Here is a 22,746-nt window from a genome sequence, read left to right on the forward strand (position 1 = left end):
TCATTATAATGGGGGAATACATGGGCAGATCCTAATATTACAAGATTCCTGTCCAAACTGCAAACCACCTCCAGAACAAAGAAATCAGCCAAATAGAACTGGATCCTTAAAACTCATATTACCCGATTGAAGGACCCGACCAAAAACAAAGAAACACTTCAAGAATGTCATTGGACTAGGAACCCCCGTGGCTTGGGGAAGAAATCATTCCTTGAAGCTTTGGAAATCCTCCTTGCAAATATACCTATTGACTAAACCCAACAGAACTTCTAAAAGGGGTAAACAAATCCAACACAATCGAAAAAGAAACACAAGCAAAGTTGAAAGAGAGCTCAACCATGGAGGTCGGAGAAGCAGCAACCACAAGCTTCAAATCAACCAGAAGAGCATAATAGCCAGAGATCTATGGCGACCAAAAGCCTTAAGGGTTACCATTTGCAGCATGCAAGCATGATGCTTGATCCCAAGAGTTAAACTATCAATAAAATATAACTCTTTCATAATTTACCCATATAGAAAATAGGATTCCCGATCTCCCACACAACGAAACTCAGCCTGCAAAAAACAATAAAAATAATATAAAAGCATATATACAATCTCAATGTAAGGAGTCATTCCTGTCTAGAAAAAGCTCTTACAGCTGCAAAATTCGGCAGGAAAGGAGGACTGGCCGGCCTTAGAAAAGAAGAAAACTTAGAAAGGTTTCTCTCTTTATAATTTGAGAGGTCAAATTGTATTTGGATGTGGCAATTCGGGGAACATGAACAACTTTGCTTCTTGTGGTGGCTTAATTATAGACAATAACAACTGGGTGTTGTAATTTTGTGAAGCGATTAAGGTATATGTTTGTCTATACTATGATGTATATATCTGTTCAGATAATAACTATCATTAAAAAAATTGTAGAATCTACCAGAAAATATCACATATTTTTACTTGTTTTTTAATTTTTAATTTGTTGAGTATATAAAATAATTTATTCACCTAGCATGAAATTAAGAATTTTTCATAATGCAGTTATATACTCTGGGTTAGTGGATATATTTGATGGCTTTGTTTTAAACTTGGACTATAAAAATGTTGAACTTAAGAGTGTAGTGCCCATTATTCATGGTAGGAATGGGTTGGGTTGTCTGAACTTAAATTGTTTTAAGTCTTGATTTATTCTCAAAATGAATTAAACTCGAGTCTAATTAGGCCTAAGTAAGAAAAGCCCAACCTCAAGTTCTGAACCAGAGCTCAAAGAAACTTGGCTCAAAAGGTAAAAACTTCTTCAGCTTATAACAAACCCTAGGTCTATCGGATGAATAATCCGAATTGAAGAGGACCTTCGCACTAAACAGAAGAGAGATAAAGAAGCACTGTCAGTCCATAGGGCTACCAACTGCCAAGGGAAGAAAGCCAGAAGATCATTGAAAATATCTCCTCTTTAAATAACTAACAAATAGAATCTCCAAGCACCAGAACTATAGTTTGGCAAATCTTGAAGAAATGATAGTAGATCGAAGTGAGATCCATGGAAACGATGGACATGTATTCGATGGTATGATAGAATTCATGAGAGACCGGAGTAATACCGACCACCAATTGTTGGAATGTGCGGATTTTGTTTTTTCAACTTAGTTTCCGTTCATGAAAAATAATTTTCAAGAAAAATATTTTTTATATTTTTTAGTATTTAAGATATTTAAAATATTAATTTATAAAAAAAATAATTTTTAAAAAAATAATTTTTTTTAATAAAAAGTATTTTTATATTTTAAAAATTCAAATAAAACTTCAAATATATTTTATTTTTTAAATTAAAATTAAATAATAAAAAATATTTTTGAAAGCAAACGTAACTTTATTTTATTTATTTATTTTCTTAAAGAAAAAGGGAAAAAGAGTACACTTCGTTTCTTGCTTACACATTTGGACAAAATGCCAATTGGAAATTTCAGTCGGGGAAGCCCAAACTCCCGTCTCCTTAGCTAACGTCACGTGTTTGTCTTTGTCCGTCCCTAGGAATACTAAAAAAAAACCCTAACTTCACCTCGTGGCTTAATTCAACGTCTTGCCTTTCCTTAATTGTAATCACGTGATCTCCTTCTCCCTTAGTCTCTACCCTCTCTTGAAGGAAAGAAGCCTCCACACTCCCCCATTCCAATCATTCCTCCTCCTCAGCCATGGCAGTTTCTTTAAGAGCAACCAGAACGATGTCGTTTTCTTCTCTTCTATCTCGTACCTTCTCTTCTGCTTCTTTAAATTCCCAAGCTGACCTCAAATCTGCTCCCTTTTTCGCTCAGAGAAAGTCTCTGCCTCTTCGTCCGGATCCCAGGGATAGAAATGTCCAGTGGGTTTTCCTCGGTTGCCCTGGCGTTGGTAAAGGTACTTATGCTTCTCGCCTCTCCAATCTTCTCGGCGTCCCTCACATCGCCACCGGTGATCTTGTTCGCGAGGAACTCAATTCCTCTGGTCCTCTTGCTTCTCTGGTACTGGATTTAAGTCTTCAATTTCGTTGCTTTTGGATTGAGTTCTAGACAATTTAATTGCGTTTTCATGGTTGGATATAGAAATTGTAGCATTATGATGTCTTTTTGTGTCTGTTTAAGTAAAGATTGTCGCGGTAAGGACTAGCTTTGATTAGTTGGAAAGCTCAAAATTTGAGCATCTTTAATTTTGTTTGTTTGTGGCTGTATCTTGCAGCTGAAGGAGATTGTGAACCAAGGGCAATTAGTTTCAGATGAAATTATTATAAATTTACTGTCCAAGCGTCTTGAAGCCGGAGAAGCCAAGGGCGAATCTGGTTTTATTTTGGATGGTTTTCCTCGAACTGTCAGACAAGCGGTGAGCAGTTCATATGATCTGTTGTTTTTGAAATAGTCAAACGTAATTCCTGAGCTGGGAATGTTTTATTATGATCAGATTATTAACACTATTGTTATAAGCATTGAATTGGCGAGCTGCAGAACCAAGACTTTACCTGCATTTGATTGTTTATTCGTGATAATATATTGGCTATTTATCACGCTTGTTTACTGTGACTAAAATGAATTGGAGGTTTATCATAGGTTAATAAAATAAGTGTTGTGTAGATTTGGTGCTTTCTTAGTTTGGGAACAGGTGGGACTTGGGAGAGGAGTGAGGAAAAGACTTACTGATATTGATACTTGACAAAAGAAAAACATCTATGATTGATTATTATTATTTGCTTGTTGGCATACACTGTAAAACATATTTTACTTATCATGTGATTCTTCTTTTTTCCCCCTTTCCTCTTTGGACATTTTCATGTTTCCACTGCTTCAGTCTGATGTTTATATTCTGGTTATACTCCAGGAAATATTGGAAGGAGTAACAGATATTGACGTGGTGGTTAACCTAAAGATTCAGGAAGAAGCATTACTTGCAAAATGCCTTGGAAGAAGGATATGTAGTGAATGTGGAGGAAATTACAATGTCGCTAGCATTGACATCAAGGGTGAGAATGGGAAACCTGGAATGTATATGGCTCCGCTTCTTCCTCCTCCTCATTGTGCTTCAAAACTTATCCAGCGATCTGATGATACAGAAGAAGTTGTTAAGGAGCGACTTCGTGTTTACGATGAAATGGTATTTCTGCTTCAACGTTTAATTAACAGTAATAAAATCAAATATGTGTTGGCCAACCTTTATGATAGATAAGTTATCAGCCACTTATAATATTTAAGTTCTATGCTAGACACTTTACTATAACCTTTTGCATAGCACCTTAAAGATCCATTATGTGACATTAGTTGTGAGAAGAAGACAATAGAAACACTAACCATTAAGTGAAGAAGGAAGAGTAATGGGTATAAATTTTGGGATTGTTAATGGTCCTCATGGTATGGCAACAACCATTGTAAGTGGAGAATCTTCTTTTTCTTTTAGAGAAATTAACTATTTAGTCCTTGTGGTCTAGTGTAACTAGCTATTTAGTTCCTCTATTTTTAAAAATACACTTAATAGTCCCTATATTTTTAGAACCCCTTACTATTAGTCAGTTTCAGTTCAATGCGGTAACTATTTAGTCCTTCCATTTACTTGAACAGTTAATGCTATGTAAAGATAACTAAAATGCGCTTATTTTTAATTAGTATCTGTAATTTTAAAATATAACTCCTTAGTTGCTATAATTTTAAAAGCGACAATTGTTTCTTCCCTATAATTTCAAAACTTAACTATTTTATCCTTGTAATTTTAAAATAATAATTATTATTTCTAGTGTTTGCGCCATGCGAGGTGCTAGGCAAGCGTCGCCTCTTGAAATAACTTGCATGGCTTTTTTCCCTTTCTTTTTAAAAACTAAATTGTAATCCATACTTCTTTTTGAAGCAGCTGGTTGGAGAACTAAATTTTAGGTACTAATTGGAGGATGTATCTCCATAATTATGCTAATTAATTAGGCATTTATATCCTATAATTAGGCTGATTAGTTAGAGATGTACATCCTTATATCCCTAATTACTTAGCATAATTATGGGGATATAGATATAGATATATATATATCTTAACTAATTAGGAAAGAAATAATATAACATCTATATAATTGATGTCCAATATTCAAGTATATTCCAATATTGAAAAAGATTACATATTTATATACAAATATACCTATTGTTCAGCTAACTAATTAGGAATATATATCCTTATAATTATGTTAACTAATTAACTAATTAACTAATTAAGAGGGAATTTGTACCATATATGTATACATATAAGTATGGCGTCTCACTTCAAAAAGGTGTCACATTTTCTCTCGCCTAACGACATAAGGGACCCTATCGCCTTAGCATCGCCTCTCGCCTTTATAACATTGATTAGTTCCTACAATTAATGGGAGAGATTAATTAGTTAACAATTTGAAAAGACGAACAATTTAGTGTGCTTTTAAAAAAATAGAGGGACTACATAGTAATTCTCCCCTTCTTCTTTTGTGCAAATACAACTTCACATTCTATTTTGTCTAGTTTCTCCATAGTTTCCACTTCTCCTATTCTCCAAGGACCTCTTTCTCTCAAATTTCTCATCTATACAAATCCTCAAATTTTCATCTTTATTTCTTGATTCGAGAATCATCAAATAAAATGTACAAAGTGAAGGTTTATTTAAAGGGAGAGCAATTAAACTACACTTATGATTGTGATACATCCCAATGATAGGGAAAAAGTGTTATTGATTCAAATAAATATGGATATGATTATTGTTATGGTGCATATATATGACGCATGGAGGCTCGTCAAAATTGAAGCTATTTATGCTAGTGATTATGGATATGGTAATTTGAATGTGCACATTTAGATCCATATTCCATAGACATATAGATTGCCCAACTATTTATTAGATTTCTTCTTATTAGAGCATTTTTTTTCCCAATCCATTTAGGATCTTACCATAATGAGCTGCACTCCATATGTAAAATTTTAGTGAAATCATTTAATATGGGCAGTTCTATTAAGGTGAGAGGCTAACATTAAGGCAATAGGGTATCTTATGGCCTCAAGCGAGGCCAGGTGAGGGCCTTTCTAGATTGAGTTTTCCGTAGCCTAAATTTACACACACACACGCACTCACACACAAATATATATGCACATACACATTTGTACACTCATACGTAGTAAGTAAAATAGAAACATGTTGCCATAATGTGGTTCTAGGAATAAGAGAATGGAAGAAGAATTTTTTTAAAAAATTTGTTGTTGCACCAGGTCATACAGGGAGAAAGAGGGGAAGAGAAAGGGAAAGGAAGCAGAAGTGGAGAGAAAAAAGGGGAGGGGGAGAAGGCAAAAGAGAGATTGTTAAGGTCCTTAGAAATGAGATCGAGTTATGGGACGAGGTGAATCAATGGATGAAGAAGAAAGTGGTTGTTTCTTTTTTGACCTATGATGAAGGTTGTGCAAGCTTATCAAGAGAAACTTGAAAATCTCTTGACTTAAGTACTCAACAATTTTTGACAAATTAATCATGTCTCTTTTATTATCTCAATTGAACTTAAATACAAAGAGATAACCTCTTCCTATAAATAAAGAAAGTTATTAGCATGATCAGAATATAGAGGATCACCCTCCTACAATTAAGGAAAGTGGAACAAAACAAAGCAAAACACTAACACCACTACTAATAGCACCGTTAACTACTAACAGCACCATCAACACATAGAAGACAACACTACTAGCAAGTAGGATCGTGGGTAGTAACAGCATATGGAGCTAGTTTTTCTCAACTGCATTAGTGACTTTGACTTGGTATTATATTTCAATATTTTTCTTTCTCCGTGTGTGAATCTCTTGTATATTAGCAAGGGTCCACTAACATTACTCTCTCCCATGTTGACATGCTTATTCTCAAGCACGAGAGCAGGAATCGTCGTTTCAATTGAATGGTAGTTTCTCAAGATGGATCCTTCTCATCGTTTCCCATTTGTTAATGATGAAAAAAATGCTCACAACGAGTTAACCAAACCAGAGGATCTTCTTGCCCATTGAATCGTGGAAAATCCAATATAGCAAATTTAGGGACTATAGGAGCACTATTGGAAGGATCAAATGCTGCACAAATTAAATTGGTTGCCCCTTTTAATTTTGAAGAAGCTCGACTTTGGGTATTGTCATCTGAGATGGATGCAGACTGTTTGGCACTAGCAACAGCTCTTGTGAGATTTCTCGATTTTGTATTGAGTTCCTCCTGTAGGGGATTTCTTGACAGTCTGTTCTTTAAGAAACAAGGCTAAAATTCTATTGAGTTGGTGTTGGATTGAATCTCCCATAACTCCTAGCATAATACCGAATGTTAGGGTCCTTAGAAATGGGATCGAGTTATGGGAGAAGGTGGATCAATGGATGAAGAAGAAAGAAACAACTTGTTTCTTTTTTGACCTATGATAAAGGTTGTACAAGCTCGTTAAGAGAGAACTTGAAAATCTCGAGTTAAGTACTCGATTGACTTTTGGCAAATTAATCATGTCTGCTTTATTATCTCAACTGAACTTAAATACAAAGGGAATAGATAACGTCTTCTTATAAATAAGGAAGTTATTAGCACGATCAGAACATGGAGAATCACCCTCCTACAATTAAAGAAAGTAGAAGAAAATAAAACAAAATACTAACACCACTACTAATAGCACTATTAACCATTAACAGCACCATCAACACATAGGAGACAACACTACTAGCAAGTAAAATATCATGGGTAGTAACAGCATATGGAGCTAGTTTTTCTCAACCGCATTGGTGATTTTGACTTGGTCTTATATTTTAATGTTTTTCTTTCTCAGTGTGTGAATCTCTTGTATATTAGCAAGGGTCTGCTAACAGAGACATACCAGGTGAATGCTATTAGGAGAGCAAGAGAGAGGAAGAAGATAGTCTTTGGGGCTTTTGGTTTCTGCTGAAGCTGATAAAGAGAGGCTAGGGTTTTTATTTTGCTTTTAAAAGCATTTAAAACAAAAAAAGGCAGCGTCTTTGGCACCCCTTGCTTGGCACCTAGTTGCCCCTATGAAGCGTGCCTTACCTCAACCAGACGCGGCGAGGGGGTGGCACTGTTGTAACTATATTGTGGAAGGTCTGATAGAACACAAAAAGGGGAGAGGGTGATGAATGTTGGGGGTTGTTGCAAATTATAAGATTACATGAAGTATTTTAATCAAAACAGTAAACTAATAGTATAACATATGTAATTAAATTAAAATTAATAATATAAGTAACATATTAATAAAACAATACTAAATATTTTGTAGAAGTTCTATTTAAAAAAAAAATCAGCTGTTACAAATAATAAATGAAAATATATAAGTAATAATTTTATTAATGAACTAAAATATTTGATTATAAATATGAGGAAGAGAAGGGAAGGAAGCAGAATGTTGATTTCTCAGCATGTTTGAGAGAAGGGAAAAAGGCATAATTTATACTTTTTAACTTGTAAATCTGTTATTGCTGTTGCGGGTATTTTTTAAAACAAAATTAATGTTGAGGGGTTATTTTGGTAACAAATTAAAATTGAGGGACAAAATTGAAACAACTCTCAAAGTTGAGGTACTATTGGTAAAAATTACCCCATATATTGCTCAAATAATTGCTTTGTTCTAGTTTAGCCTGTGGCCATATTGTTAATATATTCTTGTAATTGCTGATTTATAGTGGTCATTGTTATTGTTTGCATAATTCTCTTCTATTGGGTAATATACATTCCAAATTTGTTTGACTTAGCAAATGGTTATGAATTGGGCATTTACTTGCTAGAGATGACGATTGTAAGTCACCTGGTTTATCTGCTCTGCCTTGGACCCTGCAAGGAAATACTGCAGGCAGTGGAAGAGATGGATTCAGGCCACCCTGCTCGTATTTTTCCTGGAAATTTTTTTAAAGAGAATTTTTTTTTTATTAGTACAAACTTCAACATAAATTTATTTATCTTTGAAGATATATCATTCATTATTTTGATTTTTTTTTTTCCTTCCTCAAATTTTAACTGGTATTATTCAAAATCTTACACATTTTCATATAACATTTAATGATAATTTACATGTGAAAAATGCAAACTTTAATGTATTTATATTGCCACATTAATTTACATTTTTCCCTGAATCCATTGTGATTCCTATGTGCCCTTGAGATGCTGAAATGGTGTTCTTGGGAATATCCAATTCAAATGAGTTGGTTACTAATTTTTGAAATTTATTTGCAGGTGTCTTGCTCAATGTAAATGCTAGTTTAGTCATCCCAATGCATGCCGTGTTTTATTTTTGGATTTCTGGATGTTTCAGTTGGCTATTAATCTATAACTTACCTCATTAGTTTGAGATGTATGTTTTTTCTATTCCTTCTCTTATCTTCTACACTTTTCTTGTTTAACTGGTAATAATATATAGACGTTCTTATCCGAATTGCTTCCTTGAATTTATCGTCGACAACGCATCATGGTAGACCATTAACCTTTCTGACCATGAAGCAATCAGCATCCTGTTGGACCACAAAGCAAACTGTGGTTCTACCTGACATTATCAAGAAATGAATACTTTAACCATTTTGTCAGTGAAGTAGCATTGCAATTTTTGGTTCATTTGGTGACCTGTTTGCAAAATATTTTGTTTGTGCAGAGTCGACCTGTTGAAGAGTTCTACCACAAACGTGGGAAGTTATTGGAGTTCAATCTTCCTGGAGGAATCCCAGAATCTTGGCCAAAGCTGCTAGAAGCTCTGAATCTTGAAGACCATGAAATTAAACAATCTGCAGCCGCATGAGTTCCAATAGTTCTTTAGCATATTTACAAGGTAAGTTAGGTCATTCTTTTCAAGTGAGGGATGTGATATTATTAAAATCAAAGGCAAAAGAGGTCTGCACAATAAGCATAGTCTAAATCAATTAGAAGCTGTGATATTGTTTAGAGAGCAGGGAGACGCTGCACTCTTTTTGATTATATTATTTTTCGATTAATGGTTTATTCCGAGGTTATTATGTCGTGGCAAACTGTCAGTGCCCTTCAATTTTACCGTTGACAGTATTATTTGATGACAGTTGGTTTAGTCCATAATAATGATATTGTGGCCAACTGTCATTGCCATTCAATTTTGTTGTATTATTTGATTATGTAATTTCGTTTCAGGATTCTTTGGTCTTGGAAATTCCAAACTGGAAAAGCAAATAAAATGAAAACGTTTACATCATGGGAAACAAAGTAGTTTTTCTTTCTTTCTTTCTTTTTTTAAAAATTAAAAAAAAAAATCTTTGGATATGCACGCATTTAGTCCCACCTTAAACAGTTTTGTCATTCTTTTCCTTGCACTTGTGCAAACACATTCTAAATATTTTTATGTTTCATTCATTTATGATTGTTTTTTTTTTTTTCAAAAACAAAAGTTAAATACCCTTTTAGGAATGATTACTCGACATGTCGTGCTTGTATGGAGTTCTACTTATTTTTCTGTGAGATTGATTACTAAGCCATTTATGTTTGACCATTATGGATTTTGCTTATGTGCTACAGATGAACTTTACCACTTTGTTTTAGTTGTTTAGGTTAATGTATTCTTCTTCTTTTATATCATTCTCATGCAAGTTTTAAATATAATACAAATTATTCAATCTAGATTCTTGATTTCGTTCAGTTGATCGGATGCCAGCCCAAATTTAGAGTAGCAAATTGCTGACGATTATGAAAGAGATATAAATAGATCTATAAGTTGTATTTTGAGCCGTCATGAATTAAGTCTACTAGAAAAGTAGATTTGGCCATAGTTTGATTTCAAACGGCGGACCTTGGGTCGGAACTGGCAGAATTGGTCTGATTTCTTTTTTATGTTTTTAGCAATTGATATTGGGTTGGTTTCTTTTATTATTTATTTGTGTGTTTTTATCTAAAATGTGTATTTTAGCCTTTAAAATATTCGTCAATAATTAGATAAATTCTTAAAACTCTTTTTGTCCAAAAAAGCCCTTTAAATAAAACTTTTAAATTTTAGTTATAGATTAAATTTGCTCTTATAAGTTATTTAAATTCTAAAAAATGGTAAATAAAGTTTTTTAAATTTTTAAAATATGTCATTTTACCTTTATTTCTAATTTAATTTTTTTTCATATTTTATCACATTGTTCTCTATTAATTTATATTATTAACTAATTTATCAATAGAATAATATATCATATTTCAGGTCATATTAAATTATAAAAAAGTTAGTAAACTCAAAAAAACAAAATTTGAATCATTCAATAACGAGTCAATTATTTTTTTATTTTATTTTAGATCAAAATCTTCATCATAATATTATATATCAAGTAATAAAATAATTTATGACAACCTTATGCTTAGAAAAAATTTGTGCATGGCTTTACCCGGATTAAATTGAAGCAATTGATAACGTATTTTTTTTCTCTATTTTAAAAAGTTGAAAGCTTATATGTCCCATTTTAAATTTTGAAGAGTATATATATACATCTAAGGTATATTTGATCTATTTTACAGAATTTTAAGGACAAGTTAAGGATTTATTTAACTATGACAAATACTATTAAAATAGATTTTTTTGCGTCGTTTTTACTTTAGAAACTAATAATGTATTATATACATATCGTTGGTTTCAAAAAATTTTGAACTGGGCCGAATAGCAACTCGAATTGGACCTAAAATAATTTTGAATTTCTTTTCAGCATGTCATCGGCTTCTTCTTCAACTCATCGCTTTCACCCATTACCGGACAAAAGGTTAGTGTTTATTTGTTTGTTTGTTTTTTTTCCCTCCTACAAAGCATTATACCACGCTTGGAATCTAGCATGCATTATTAAGTTTGAACTTTTTTTCGTACGTATCGGTCAGAATCATCTGCCCAGAAAACATCGGTCAACTTTTTTAAAATAAATAATTCATAGGAAAATTATTATGTAGATCAGCATTACAAACTCATCATATAAACTTATCACTTAGTATATTGATTTTATAAAAATATATTAAAATATTTTTTAAATTTTAAAAATTTAATATTTAATATTTTATTAATTTTAAACGTTAAATATTACATAATAATTTAATATACTATTAAAGTAGATATTTTATAAAATTAAAAGATTGATTAATGAATTTTTTTATAATACAGAGATTAAATAATAAAATGAATTGAATGGTTAATTACTGAATTTTAATTTTAAAATATTTTAATATATTTTTTAAATTAAAAATTATTATATAGTAAATTTTTTAATTAAAAATTTTCATATTTCTGTCTTATTCATTAAAAAATTTCCTATATTCCTCCTTTTAAAATAAAAAGTTTTATAAAAATTTAATTTTTTTTATTTTTTTTTAAATATGAAAATTTAAAATTTTTTTAACTTAAAAATTTTTTATTATGTATGAAAATGAAATTATGAATAATTTTACAGTAATTCATTTAAATTTTTTTAATCACTTATGGAGACTCTCATTTGAATTATTTAAACTCATAATAATACATTTTTAATTTATATACAATTCTTTTATAAATTTATCCTTATACTCATTTAGAATATAATTCTTACAAGAAATGAATTGAATTCGATTAATGGAATTCAATTCATTTCTAAAAAAATTTTCTTGTTTAAAATAAATTTGAAAAAAATAAAATTTGTTTATTTAGAATAAATTAAAAATGATTTGAAACTAATTTATTTATTTTATTACCTTTAATTATCTTTTAAGTTAAATATTTATTTTATTACCTTTAATGTTTTAATCTAGAAATGGAAAAGTTGTGATTTCTTTTTGGAGTGTTGGGTATAAGAGAAAAGTGGATGAAAAAAGAGAAAAATAACAAAAAGAGGAGAATGGGAATGATAAAGAAATGAAATGAGTTTTAATGGGTAATTAAATAATTTTGAAATTAATATTCTTAATTTAAATTATTTTTTTAAAATTTAATTAAAATTAATTTATTTATTTTTAGTATAAAATTAATTCTTACAAAAAAATTAAAAGAATTGAATTCTTAAATTATAAATCTTGTCAAACACAAAAATTAAATTTAAAAAAATTCAATGAAATCCCATGAAATTAATCATTCCAAACAAACAAGGTGTAAATGGGTTTTAAATTTACAAATAAAACTTACTTCCTCAGCAAAGTATAACCTTAATTATTTCGTTTCTATTATATTTATTATTTAGATTAATATTACATCATTTTATAAATTATCAGTAATATAGTTAATTAATATTTGATTATTATGATATGATTTTAATTCATTTATTTAAAAGGATAATTCAACTGGTATAAAGATATAAATATATATTCGGTCTATATATATTTTTATCTTAAAAAAATAGGATGAAAAAAAATTATTTTTCCATTTTATAATTTTTATTCATTTTTTTTATTGTTTCAAAATTATTGTCAACTTTTTTTCTTAGACTATAATAATATATAAATTAATTATTATATCTCTATTTAATTATGTCTTATTTAAAAAAAATAAAATATTTTTTAATATTTAATAAAATTTAATATATATTTAAAATGAATATAATTAAAATTAATAAAAAATATATTTTTTAATATATTTTAAAAAATAAAGTGTATAAAATTAAATTCAATTAGTTATGAGAATATATCATTTGTTAATTTTATTTGCATAAGTTATAATATTTGTTAATTTTAAATTAAATTGAAGAGAAATTTATGATTTAGTTTATATATTATGAAAAAAATTTATTAATCGTTTTTTTAATTTTAAAAAATATATTAAAATTTTTATTATATTTTAAAAAATTTACTAATTAGTGTTTTCATTAATTTTAACTTGGAGTATTATAAAAAAATCTAAAATGTCATTAATATAAAAGAGATTAATTAATGAATTTTTTAAAAATTTAAGAGATGAGTTTTTTAAAATTATAAAAATTAAATAATGATTAAAATTAATAAGAGAAACTAATTAGTAGACTTTTTAAAATATAAAAAATATTTTAATATATTTTTTAAAATTAATAGACCAACTAATATATTTTTTCATATTATAGAAACTAAATATTAATTTTTTTTCTAAATTATATCATTAAAAGAGAAATAAAATATTAATATAATAAAATTTAAAAAATATTTTTTTATTAATATACTCTAGACGGAATTTTTGTTAAAATAATGGATATTATTCAAATTAATTATACAAAATGTTATCATATGATATAAAAAAATTATTCACAAGTATTATATATAATTATATTTTATTTTTAAAAAAATTTAAATTTATTAATCGACCTTACTATGTATAATTAAAAGATATATGTATATGTGAAACATGAACGTTAATAAATAAAATAAAAATAATATAAGAAATTTTTATTAAAAGTTCAATAAAATACCTGAAAATTTAATAATTAATTGTTAAAAATACGTAAATATTTGATGTAAAATATTATAAAACTCTTTTAAATGTACTAACACATGACATTAAAATATTATAATAATTTTTATTTACTTTATTTTTTTATATATATTAAAAAATATAATTTTTTATTTACTTTCAGTTATACACCTTTTAAATATATTATATTAAATTTTATTAAATATTAAAGATATTTTAATTTTTTTTAAAATAAAATAATATTATATTAATTAATTTATATATTACTATCATTTAAAAATAATAATAATAATTTTAAAATAAATATAAAAAATAAAAAATTATAAAATAAATAAAATATTTAAATAAAATATCATACATTTACAGCAAAAGGTGCCTCATGGATTTTTTTTTTATAATAATTATAGTTTGCCTTAGCATTTAAAACTTTATATTTTTCATCGGTTTTCACTGCTTCTATTATTGCGGTTGAGTTGGCCATTGAGCTTACTTTAATTGTTTAAATAATTAAATTTATCTCTAAATTATAATTAAAAATATCAAACTTCATTTTTTAAATTTAAGTTTATTTTTATATTATTATTAAAAATTTAAATAAAATTATCATTTATGATAATTTTAAATTACCAGTTATATTATTCTCGATTTATTTTATTTTATTTGAATTTACTTAAATTTTTAATCATAATTTATGTATAAATTTTATAAAGAAAAATATAAATTTTCAGCATTTCTGATCCTATTATATAATTTATAGGTAAATTTATTTATTTATTTATTTTTTGGCTTACTTTTACTAGACTTGGTGTTGGTTAAGACACGGTTTCAAAATTCGATTAAAATTTATTCTATTTAATTCTATTTTTATTTGATTTTATTTTAAATCCAATTATTATTAAAATAATTATTTTAACTGTCTAATCTCATTTTACTTAATATTCTATATAGAAATAAATGTTTCATTAATAATTTTATTTTAAAATTTTAATATTTCTATAGATATTTACATTTTATTCTTTAGCTTGGAATATATAAAATTTTATATCAAAATAAAGATTAAGAACCAATTTTTTTTATACTTATAAATTTATTATATTATTATAAATAAAAGAGTAATTTAAGTTATAGAGTTTTGAGAAATTAACAGTAACCATGTTAAAACTTATCGTGATGGGTCTTAGTTAAATTTTTAAAATTATTTATTATATTTTTTGAATATACAAAAATTAATTCACCAATAGTAATTTCATTTTTGAAAATTTTGACTACAAAATCAGACTGTTATTAACAAAACTTATAATTGGGGGATTCAAGCCATCACCGAAAATTGAAGAATCGATGTGGGATGGCCAAAATCCTTCTCCTTTGATAGTTTTATTTTTATCACTCAATTATAATTTATTGTAATAAAACTATTTTATTTTAATTTTATTTCAAAAAACCATTTTATAATATTATAATAGATTTGCAACTTATTAATAATTTCTATTTAATAAATTCTACAATCAAATAGCATGATATTTTTGTTATTAAAAATTAATTATTTTAAATTTTCAAAAAATCACTTTCACCATTAGAAATAAGAGAGTAAAGCTCATAATTAGCTAAAAATAACGACAGATTATTAACCTTTTTATTGAATTATTTAAATAATTTGTTTAAATAAAATAATTTTATTAATAAATACTAATAAATTAATTTGGCCATAGAGATGAATGAAAAAAAAAATAATAGGGAGAAAATGGTAGAAAAATAATATGCTGAATTAATTATTTTCATTTCTAGTTGCAACAAGGTAGAGTATTTTTAAAAAATTATTTTTTATTTTTTAAAAATAAATATGCTCTTTTAATTAGAATGGAAAGAGTATTTTTTATTTTATTTGTAAAAATTAAACTCGCTGTCTCATTTAAAAAAAAATATTAAACTATTTATCTCAACACTCGTTAATATTATTTTTAAATTTTTAATTATATATAAAACATACTGTTAAATGATATATTTGTAGTGATAAAATATTTTAACTATAACTAAAAAATTAATTAAAAATTTGAAGACGGAGAGAAGACTTTCCAAGGCAAGTCAAAATGGAAATATAACATCAATATGATGCAAAAGAATGAAGGAATTTAGGAAGGATGGAGAGTGAGGGTGGCTAAAAAAAGCAAAGTGGATAGAGCTGTGCTAGCTGTTATGTAAGATTCAAAGAAGAAAAGGTGAGAGGAATCTTGGCTTTTAGGATGAAAGTAATTGGTTGGAAAACAAAAAAAACAAAGTTTGGAGAATAAAACTTGAAACCAAAGCCACAAGAGGAGGCATAAGATGCAAAGGTTAATTTGGAAAAAGTTAAAAAAATCACCACCTCACAACTAGCATTTTTCCTTCCCTTCTCTTTTACCAAAAAAGAAACATCTCACTTGTTCCCATCATTGCTTAATCAGCATTTATATCTACATATTTCGCATATTCAAATATATATTCATGCTTAATTCAATTTTTTTTAAACTAACAAAAAAAAATTGAGATGAATAATTCGATACCATTTTCTTAAATTAATTTAACACAATATTTTTTTTAAATATATAAAATTTCAAATAAATTCAGCCTTATAATATTTTCAGAGCCGAGAGATATTAAATTTGAATTTCAGTTCAAAACAATTTTAATATATATCTGAAAATTAATATTAGAGTTTATAAACACTTTTACAAACATATTCTTTTTTTTTTTTTTAAATGGAGATTGTGGATTAGAGGAGGAGAATCTGACACTTATCAGATTTATTTAAATATACTTATTATCAGATTAAATATGTGAGTGTACAAACACATTCTAATTTAATTTTAAAAAGTGATATTTTTATAAATTCTAAACCCTTAAAAAGTATTAGTTTTTTAAAAAAACCTTCCTTTCAAACATAATCATTATTTTAGAAATCATTATTTTACTTTTTAAAACTTCCTTTCAGTGTTAAATTCATATAAATTCAGGTTACTAATAAAAGATAGGAAGAAATATAAAAAATTATTATGTAATTTTATTTATTTTTAAATTTATAATTTAATTTATATTAAAATAATATTTATAATATCACATTATTAATAAATAGTGATAATTTTATAAATATGTTAATAAATATTAATGTGATAAATTAAATATAATTATTAATTAAAAAATATATAAAAAATATTTTATAATTACACTTTATCTATTTCAGAATTTATAATTTAATTTATTATGATATAATTTTTATTTCAATAATTTTTACAGCAATTATAAATTATCATTATTTATTAACGATATGATACTATAAATATTATTTTAATATAAATTAAATTATAAATTTTAAAATAAAAAATAAAAAAAATTATAAAATATTTTTTTATACTTTTCTTGAAAAATATATGCAGAAATACATAGAATAATTTTCAAATTATTGTGTGGTACCGTACACCTGCAAATAATTCTAAAAGTGGCATCAGTACAAGTGGATTGACGTGGTGCCAAATTAAAAAATGTGTTCTCTAAATTTGTTCGTCCTCTTCTTTTTTTTTTCCTTACTAAAATAAAAATATAATTAAAAAATATATAACTTACTATATTGCTTAATTACTGTATTGGAACAAAAATTCTCATTACCGATAAATTATTTTAAATTATATTCGAGATTAAAAGTTATTTTTGTGTGTTTTTAAAGATTAATTTGAATATAAAAATAATTTATCCTTATCCTTTGTTTATAATTAAAATTTTCATAAAAAATTAATTTAATTTAATTATTTTTTATTTATACATAATTTTAAAAGAATTAACTGGAATATCAAAGAAAAGACTACTGTATGACCAATTCTAACTTATTAATGATTTCAAACCTTCTATGACTAGATTCAATAATGATGACTGCCTGGAGTAAGGACAGATCTTAGAAAAAAAATGCAGATTCAAGGCTTACCCGGCCTTTTCCAAAGCAAATCAGCCTATGCAGCGCGTCCAACTCAGTGATGAAAAGCAAACCAGACCGCTATACGTGCGGATCCATCTGAAAAAAGTTTAGTCTGGTGATATGACAAGAGGTAGGGAGCAGACCCAAGTTTAATTCAGTGACGTGACAAGAAGTAGGGAGCAGGCCCAGTCACCTCGCAGCTCTATCCGCATGCGTGTTGAAAGAAATTAAATGGTCGTCTAATATGGAGAGTGACTTTTACACATAATCTGAATGACAAAGACATATGACATTATAGTAGAAGGGCGGTTAGAGAATATTTTTATCTCCAACCGACTTTACACAATTATTGTAAATCATATTTTCTAGATTATAGAGTATCAAATAATAATATTTTAAACTTCAACAGTAATTCAACGATAAAATAATATTTAAATTGAAATTTGTTATAATGCATTTTATATCCAACCCAATTTTCTTTTAAACAAAATTTATCATTCTCATTTAATTTCTTTTCGATTATCTTTTTATGTGGATTTTTGTTTTCTATAAAATAAGAAATAGTTCGTTGAATCTGAGTAACAAGAGTGGCAAGAAAGGGTTTTTAGCACCTTTGACATGGAGTTGCTTGGCTTCTTTTAATCCTATGCCAAATCCAGTCGTAGAATTTTGAATCCACAAAATACAAGCTTTATAGATACGCAATCCCAAATACTCTTTCTAATAAACTTTTGATGAGTAATGTAAGATGAAAAGGTAAAAGGAGATTTGAGAGTGAATGTTCCTGAAAATGTTGAAAAATAAAAATTTATTATGTGTTTAAAATAAAAAAATCTTATAAAATTTAATTTAATTAAATTTTTTAAATAAAATTTTAATTTAAAATAAAATAATTTAAAATTTTTTAACTCGAAATTTTTTTATTGTGTAGGTAGATAAAATCATAAATAATCTTGTAATAATTCATTTGAATTTTTTTTAAAAATTATTCGTGCCAAATGCGGAGTATGAAAATCTAAATTAATAAGCACTATAAGTTATTAAAAAGCCCGTTAAAAAATGAATTTTAATATTTAGACTCAATTGGACGTACATGAACAAATACGAAAATGTTCTTATTTTTTAAAATAATTGTAATGGGACTAAAAAATTTAATTAAATTGACACTATCAACTTAATTTACAAAAGTTTCATACCAACCATAATAAACAAATAAAAAAAACACTATAATCAATAAATAAATTTCAATTTTATATTTTTTATTCTGTAAATCCAATCATATACTATAATTATCCATCATGCATCGCATATTTATAGAAATTCACGTAAAAAAGTAAAAAAAAAAATCATAATTTAATGACTTTCTCCATTTAAAACTCTAAAGTAAAAAAAAAATACTAACATATAATTAAACTAAAATATAAACAAAACCTATTAAAATTATACAAATAATAAAATAAACTTACTAAAAATTATATAAAATAAGAAAACATCAATTAATATAATCTTTTATCAAATCAACAATATTTAAATTTTATTTAAAAATTAACACATTTTCTCTATTCAGTCTTTTATTATCATCCACGTTTTAATTTTTATTTATAAAAAATAAAATGATATTATTTTAGTATTTTTAAAGTCAGTAGTACAGTTTGTACGGACTCGATCCTAAAAGGGATCGGATAAAAAAAAAAATTTTGAAAACAGATCTCAAAATTTTTGTTCACATAACAAAATTCTGGCTATCTCAAGCCGTATGCGGATTCGAGTCCATTTTGACATTATTAATGAGAGAGGACACATTTCAAGTGAGCGATAGAGGAGCAATTGGAGCAAGAGAGACATTTATCGTAGAATGTGAAGCAGAAAGGGCAAGAAAAAAGGGTGAAGGCGAAAAATATAGAAGATAAAGAAGTGGTGATAAATGTCTTAGAGATGAACGTAATAAAAAAACTAAATTTTTTTAGAGTTGTAGTTGTCGTGTTTTCTGGTGAAAGACATTTAAATATTTAATTTTAACGGTTGTATGTGTATATATATAATTTTTTTATTTTTAATCCATGTCATCATTTAAATAATTCAACACTCGCATGAAGTCACATGCATCCGTAAGACTTGCTAATTAAAAATTTAAAAATTAATAAATATCACTTTTATAAAGTTGAAGAGGTAAAAAAATAAAAATAAAGGGATAAAATGACAATTTATGAAAAAATATGGGCAAAAAGAGATTTTTGCCAATGAATAATCATGAATTATGCAGCTTCCGTTACTACTGATCCGCTCAAATTTGACTAATAAAACATTTGATGGACGGATTTAAATATTAAAATTAGGGGTGTTGAATGGTTTATTAGAATTAAATTTGAATTCAAATCATTTTTATTTATTATAACATATAATTACTTTATTTTGTAATAACTCAATCCAATCTATATATATATTTTATTCATTGGTTAACTATTCAAACCATCTAATAATCCCATATCCCATTAATTATTAAAATAAATTTTACTAATTAATATTATATTACTTATAAAATACAATAAAAAATCATTTAAGTCTCAATGTAAATTTGTTAATATAAACTAAAAAAAATAACTTTAGAATAAAAATTATAACTTTAATTTTGATTTTTTTTTTAAATTAAAATAATTAAAATAATTTTACATATTATTTTAATTTTTTTAGAAATGTGACTAATTTTAATTTTATAAAATTAAAAAATAAGATATATTTTGGATATTATTTTAACACTTTTTTAGAAACATAACTTCTTTTAATTTTTTTTTTAGAAATATGATTAATTTTAATTTTATAAAAATTAAAAAAAATTATGTACATTATTTTAATTTTTTTTGAAAATGTAACTAATTTTAATTTTGCAGAAATTAAAAAATTATTCCAACTAAAACAATTGTAAAAAATAAAATAATGTCTATAAAATATGCAAAAATATGATTAATTTTAATTTTTAAAAATTAAAAAATAAAAATAATTAAATTAATATATTATATTTCTAATAATAATAAAAATATAAAAAATATAATTAGTATTATATTCAAACCAAATACAAAAATTAAGGAAGAGAAGATAAAGTTAGAATTAAAATATATAATTAGATATAAAATGATTATTTATTGGTTAATCAATAAAAAAATATAAATTAAATAAAATATTTAAACCAATTAAATCTAATTATTTAACTAAATTTATTGATTTTAATTGGATTGAATTAGTTGAATTTTATAGATCTGAACTAATTCATAACCCCTTAATTAGAACTGTTACTACTGGGATAACTTTACTTATTCAGTAAAATTATTTTTGAAATTATAAAATTTCAAATCAAGCATAAGCTTTTCATTATTAATAAATTAAAAAATTCATTCGGATTAAAAAAAGGCAGCATAATGTTGCTTGGGTTATTTTCGCGGCTCAACTTTGGCTAAGTTGTTATTGATGTAAAATTGGATTTTTTTTTTTAATTATATGTTTCTCAATTTTTAAAATTATTAATTATTTAATTATTATATTTAATTCTCCCAAACAGAAAATTTGTTCAGGTTTCCATTAATTATTGGAAAAAATAATTAAAATACCTTTAGAGATGATTTATTTTTGACTTTTTTTTCAAAAATTTTCAAACACATATATTTCCTAAATTTTTTAAATATGGGTGAAGAAACTTTCGATTGAAAACAGAAATTGTTTTAATTTAATAAAATTAAAATACATATATGAAATGACTGAATTTTACAAATTAAAAAATATTAGTTAATTTCTACGTTAGTAATAATAGTAAAATGTTTAACTATATATTTATAGCTTATAATAAAAAGTTCTATATTCTTTTACTATGCAAATTGTTTACTTGTTCAGTAGCCTCATAAAAGATTTTTTTAACACGCAGAAATGTGATAAAAAAACAAATATGGAGAAAAAGATTTTCTCAAATTAGAGTAAATTATTATACAATCTGATAAGATTTATTGTGTATTTAAAACACTATTGCATATAAAAAATAAAAATAAAAAATAATTAAATTTGGTAAATCATTGAAGGTTCTTTCCTTTTAGAATTGTCTCGTAGCTAGAGAAGAGAGGATTATTAGAGGAGAGAGAATATCTTGAGGCTTATCGAGTTTGACTTCAATAAGTCTTGATTAATTTTTTTTTTTTTTATCTTTTGTATGCAACTTATCTAAAAATGCAATAAGTCTTATTGCATTTAAGGGATTCTTAAAGCGTTTTTGAAACGTGATTGCATGGTAATTTTATCTAGAAAGATTTCTTCTCCCAACTAATGATGTAGATTTATTTATTTATTTTATATTTCTGTGTCAAAAGTCTCTTATAAAGGGCTAAAAATACAATCGATTAAAAACTCAATCTCACAATTAACAAGCCTAACAAGTCATTTGGTCATCCAACCCAAATCTAAGCCATCTAAAACTCACCGGTGGAAGTAAACACACAAACTCTATAAGAAGAAAAATGCTAGAAAACAACAATCGTTTGGATATCTCTATCCATAACATATATAAAAAATGCAAAACTCTAAAAAAATACCGCATAAAATAAAAATATGCATCTCCACCAAATGCCTCAGTATATGAACTTGACAACAAAACCTCACCAATAGCCAAAACCCAAAAAAGCACAATTCTTTCCATTAAATTCTGTCATACTAAAAAACATAAACCACTGCTGATGGTAAATTTGGCCCATGACATTTGTAGTCTATAGTAGGCATGAAGCAGCTATTCAAAAGCATATAAGCAATTTGATGTCAATCTCATTGACCATCAACATCTCCAAGAACAACTAGCTAAAATGCTAAAGCAAAGATTTTAGTACCATGCAAAGAATTTATATCTGAATTATACCTCACCGAGAATCATGGATGGTGAAAAAGATTACGTAGATCATAGTTGAAGGAGTCGCCGAAGTAAAGCAACTTCCTCTAC

The 22,746-nt window shown here is 26.3% G+C and overlaps 1 protein-coding gene across 2 annotated transcripts; it reads left to right on the forward strand.

Annotated features, from left to right (window-relative positions):
- Positions 1-1,958: 1,958 nt before the first annotated feature.
- LOC110619466 (probable adenylate kinase 6, chloroplastic) lies at positions 1,959-9,670 on the forward strand. 2 transcript variants are annotated; one of them, XR_006351270.1, is made up of 5 exons: positions 1,959-2,474; positions 2,689-2,829; positions 3,322-3,594; positions 8,692-8,809; positions 9,104-9,234. XR_006351270.1 is itself a non-coding variant. In XM_021762937.2 (4 exons), exons 1-4 carry the CDS (start codon positions 2,169-2,171, stop codon positions 9,245-9,247), a joined length of 864 nt encoding a protein of 287 aa, XP_021618629.1. In that variant the 5' UTR covers positions 1,976-2,168; the 3' UTR covers positions 9,248-9,670. The 2 variants fall into 2 exon arrangements, 1 of the variants encoding a protein (XP_021618629.1); XM_021762937.2 differs by lacking the exon at positions 8,692-8,809 and having other exon boundaries at positions 1,976-2,474; positions 9,104-9,670.
- The last annotated feature ends 13,076 nt before the right edge of the window (positions 9,671-22,746 follow it).

Source organism: Manihot esculenta, chromosome 7, assembly GCF_001659605.2.
Source record: "Manihot esculenta cultivar AM560-2 chromosome 7, M.esculenta_v8, whole genome shotgun sequence".
In the NCBI taxonomy this organism is placed as follows: Eukaryota; Viridiplantae; Streptophyta; class Magnoliopsida; order Malpighiales; family Euphorbiaceae; genus Manihot; species Manihot esculenta.

What these genes read in the sequence shown, in the direction of transcription:
- LOC110619466 (XM_021762937.2), top strand. Translation starts at nt 2,169, where the DNA reads ATGGCAGTTTCTTTAAGAGCAACCAGAACGATGTCGTTTTCTTCTCTT. An exon ending in CTGGTCCTCTTGCTTCTCTG is followed by an intron (nt 2,475 to 2,688) that starts GTACTGGATTTA and finishes TGTATCTTGCAG; the next exon opens with CTGAAGGAGATTGTGAACCA. An exon ending in CTCGAACTGTCAGACAAGCG is followed by an intron (nt 2,830 to 3,321) that starts GTGAGCAGTTCA and finishes GTTATACTCCAG; the next exon opens with GAAATATTGGAAGGAGTAAC.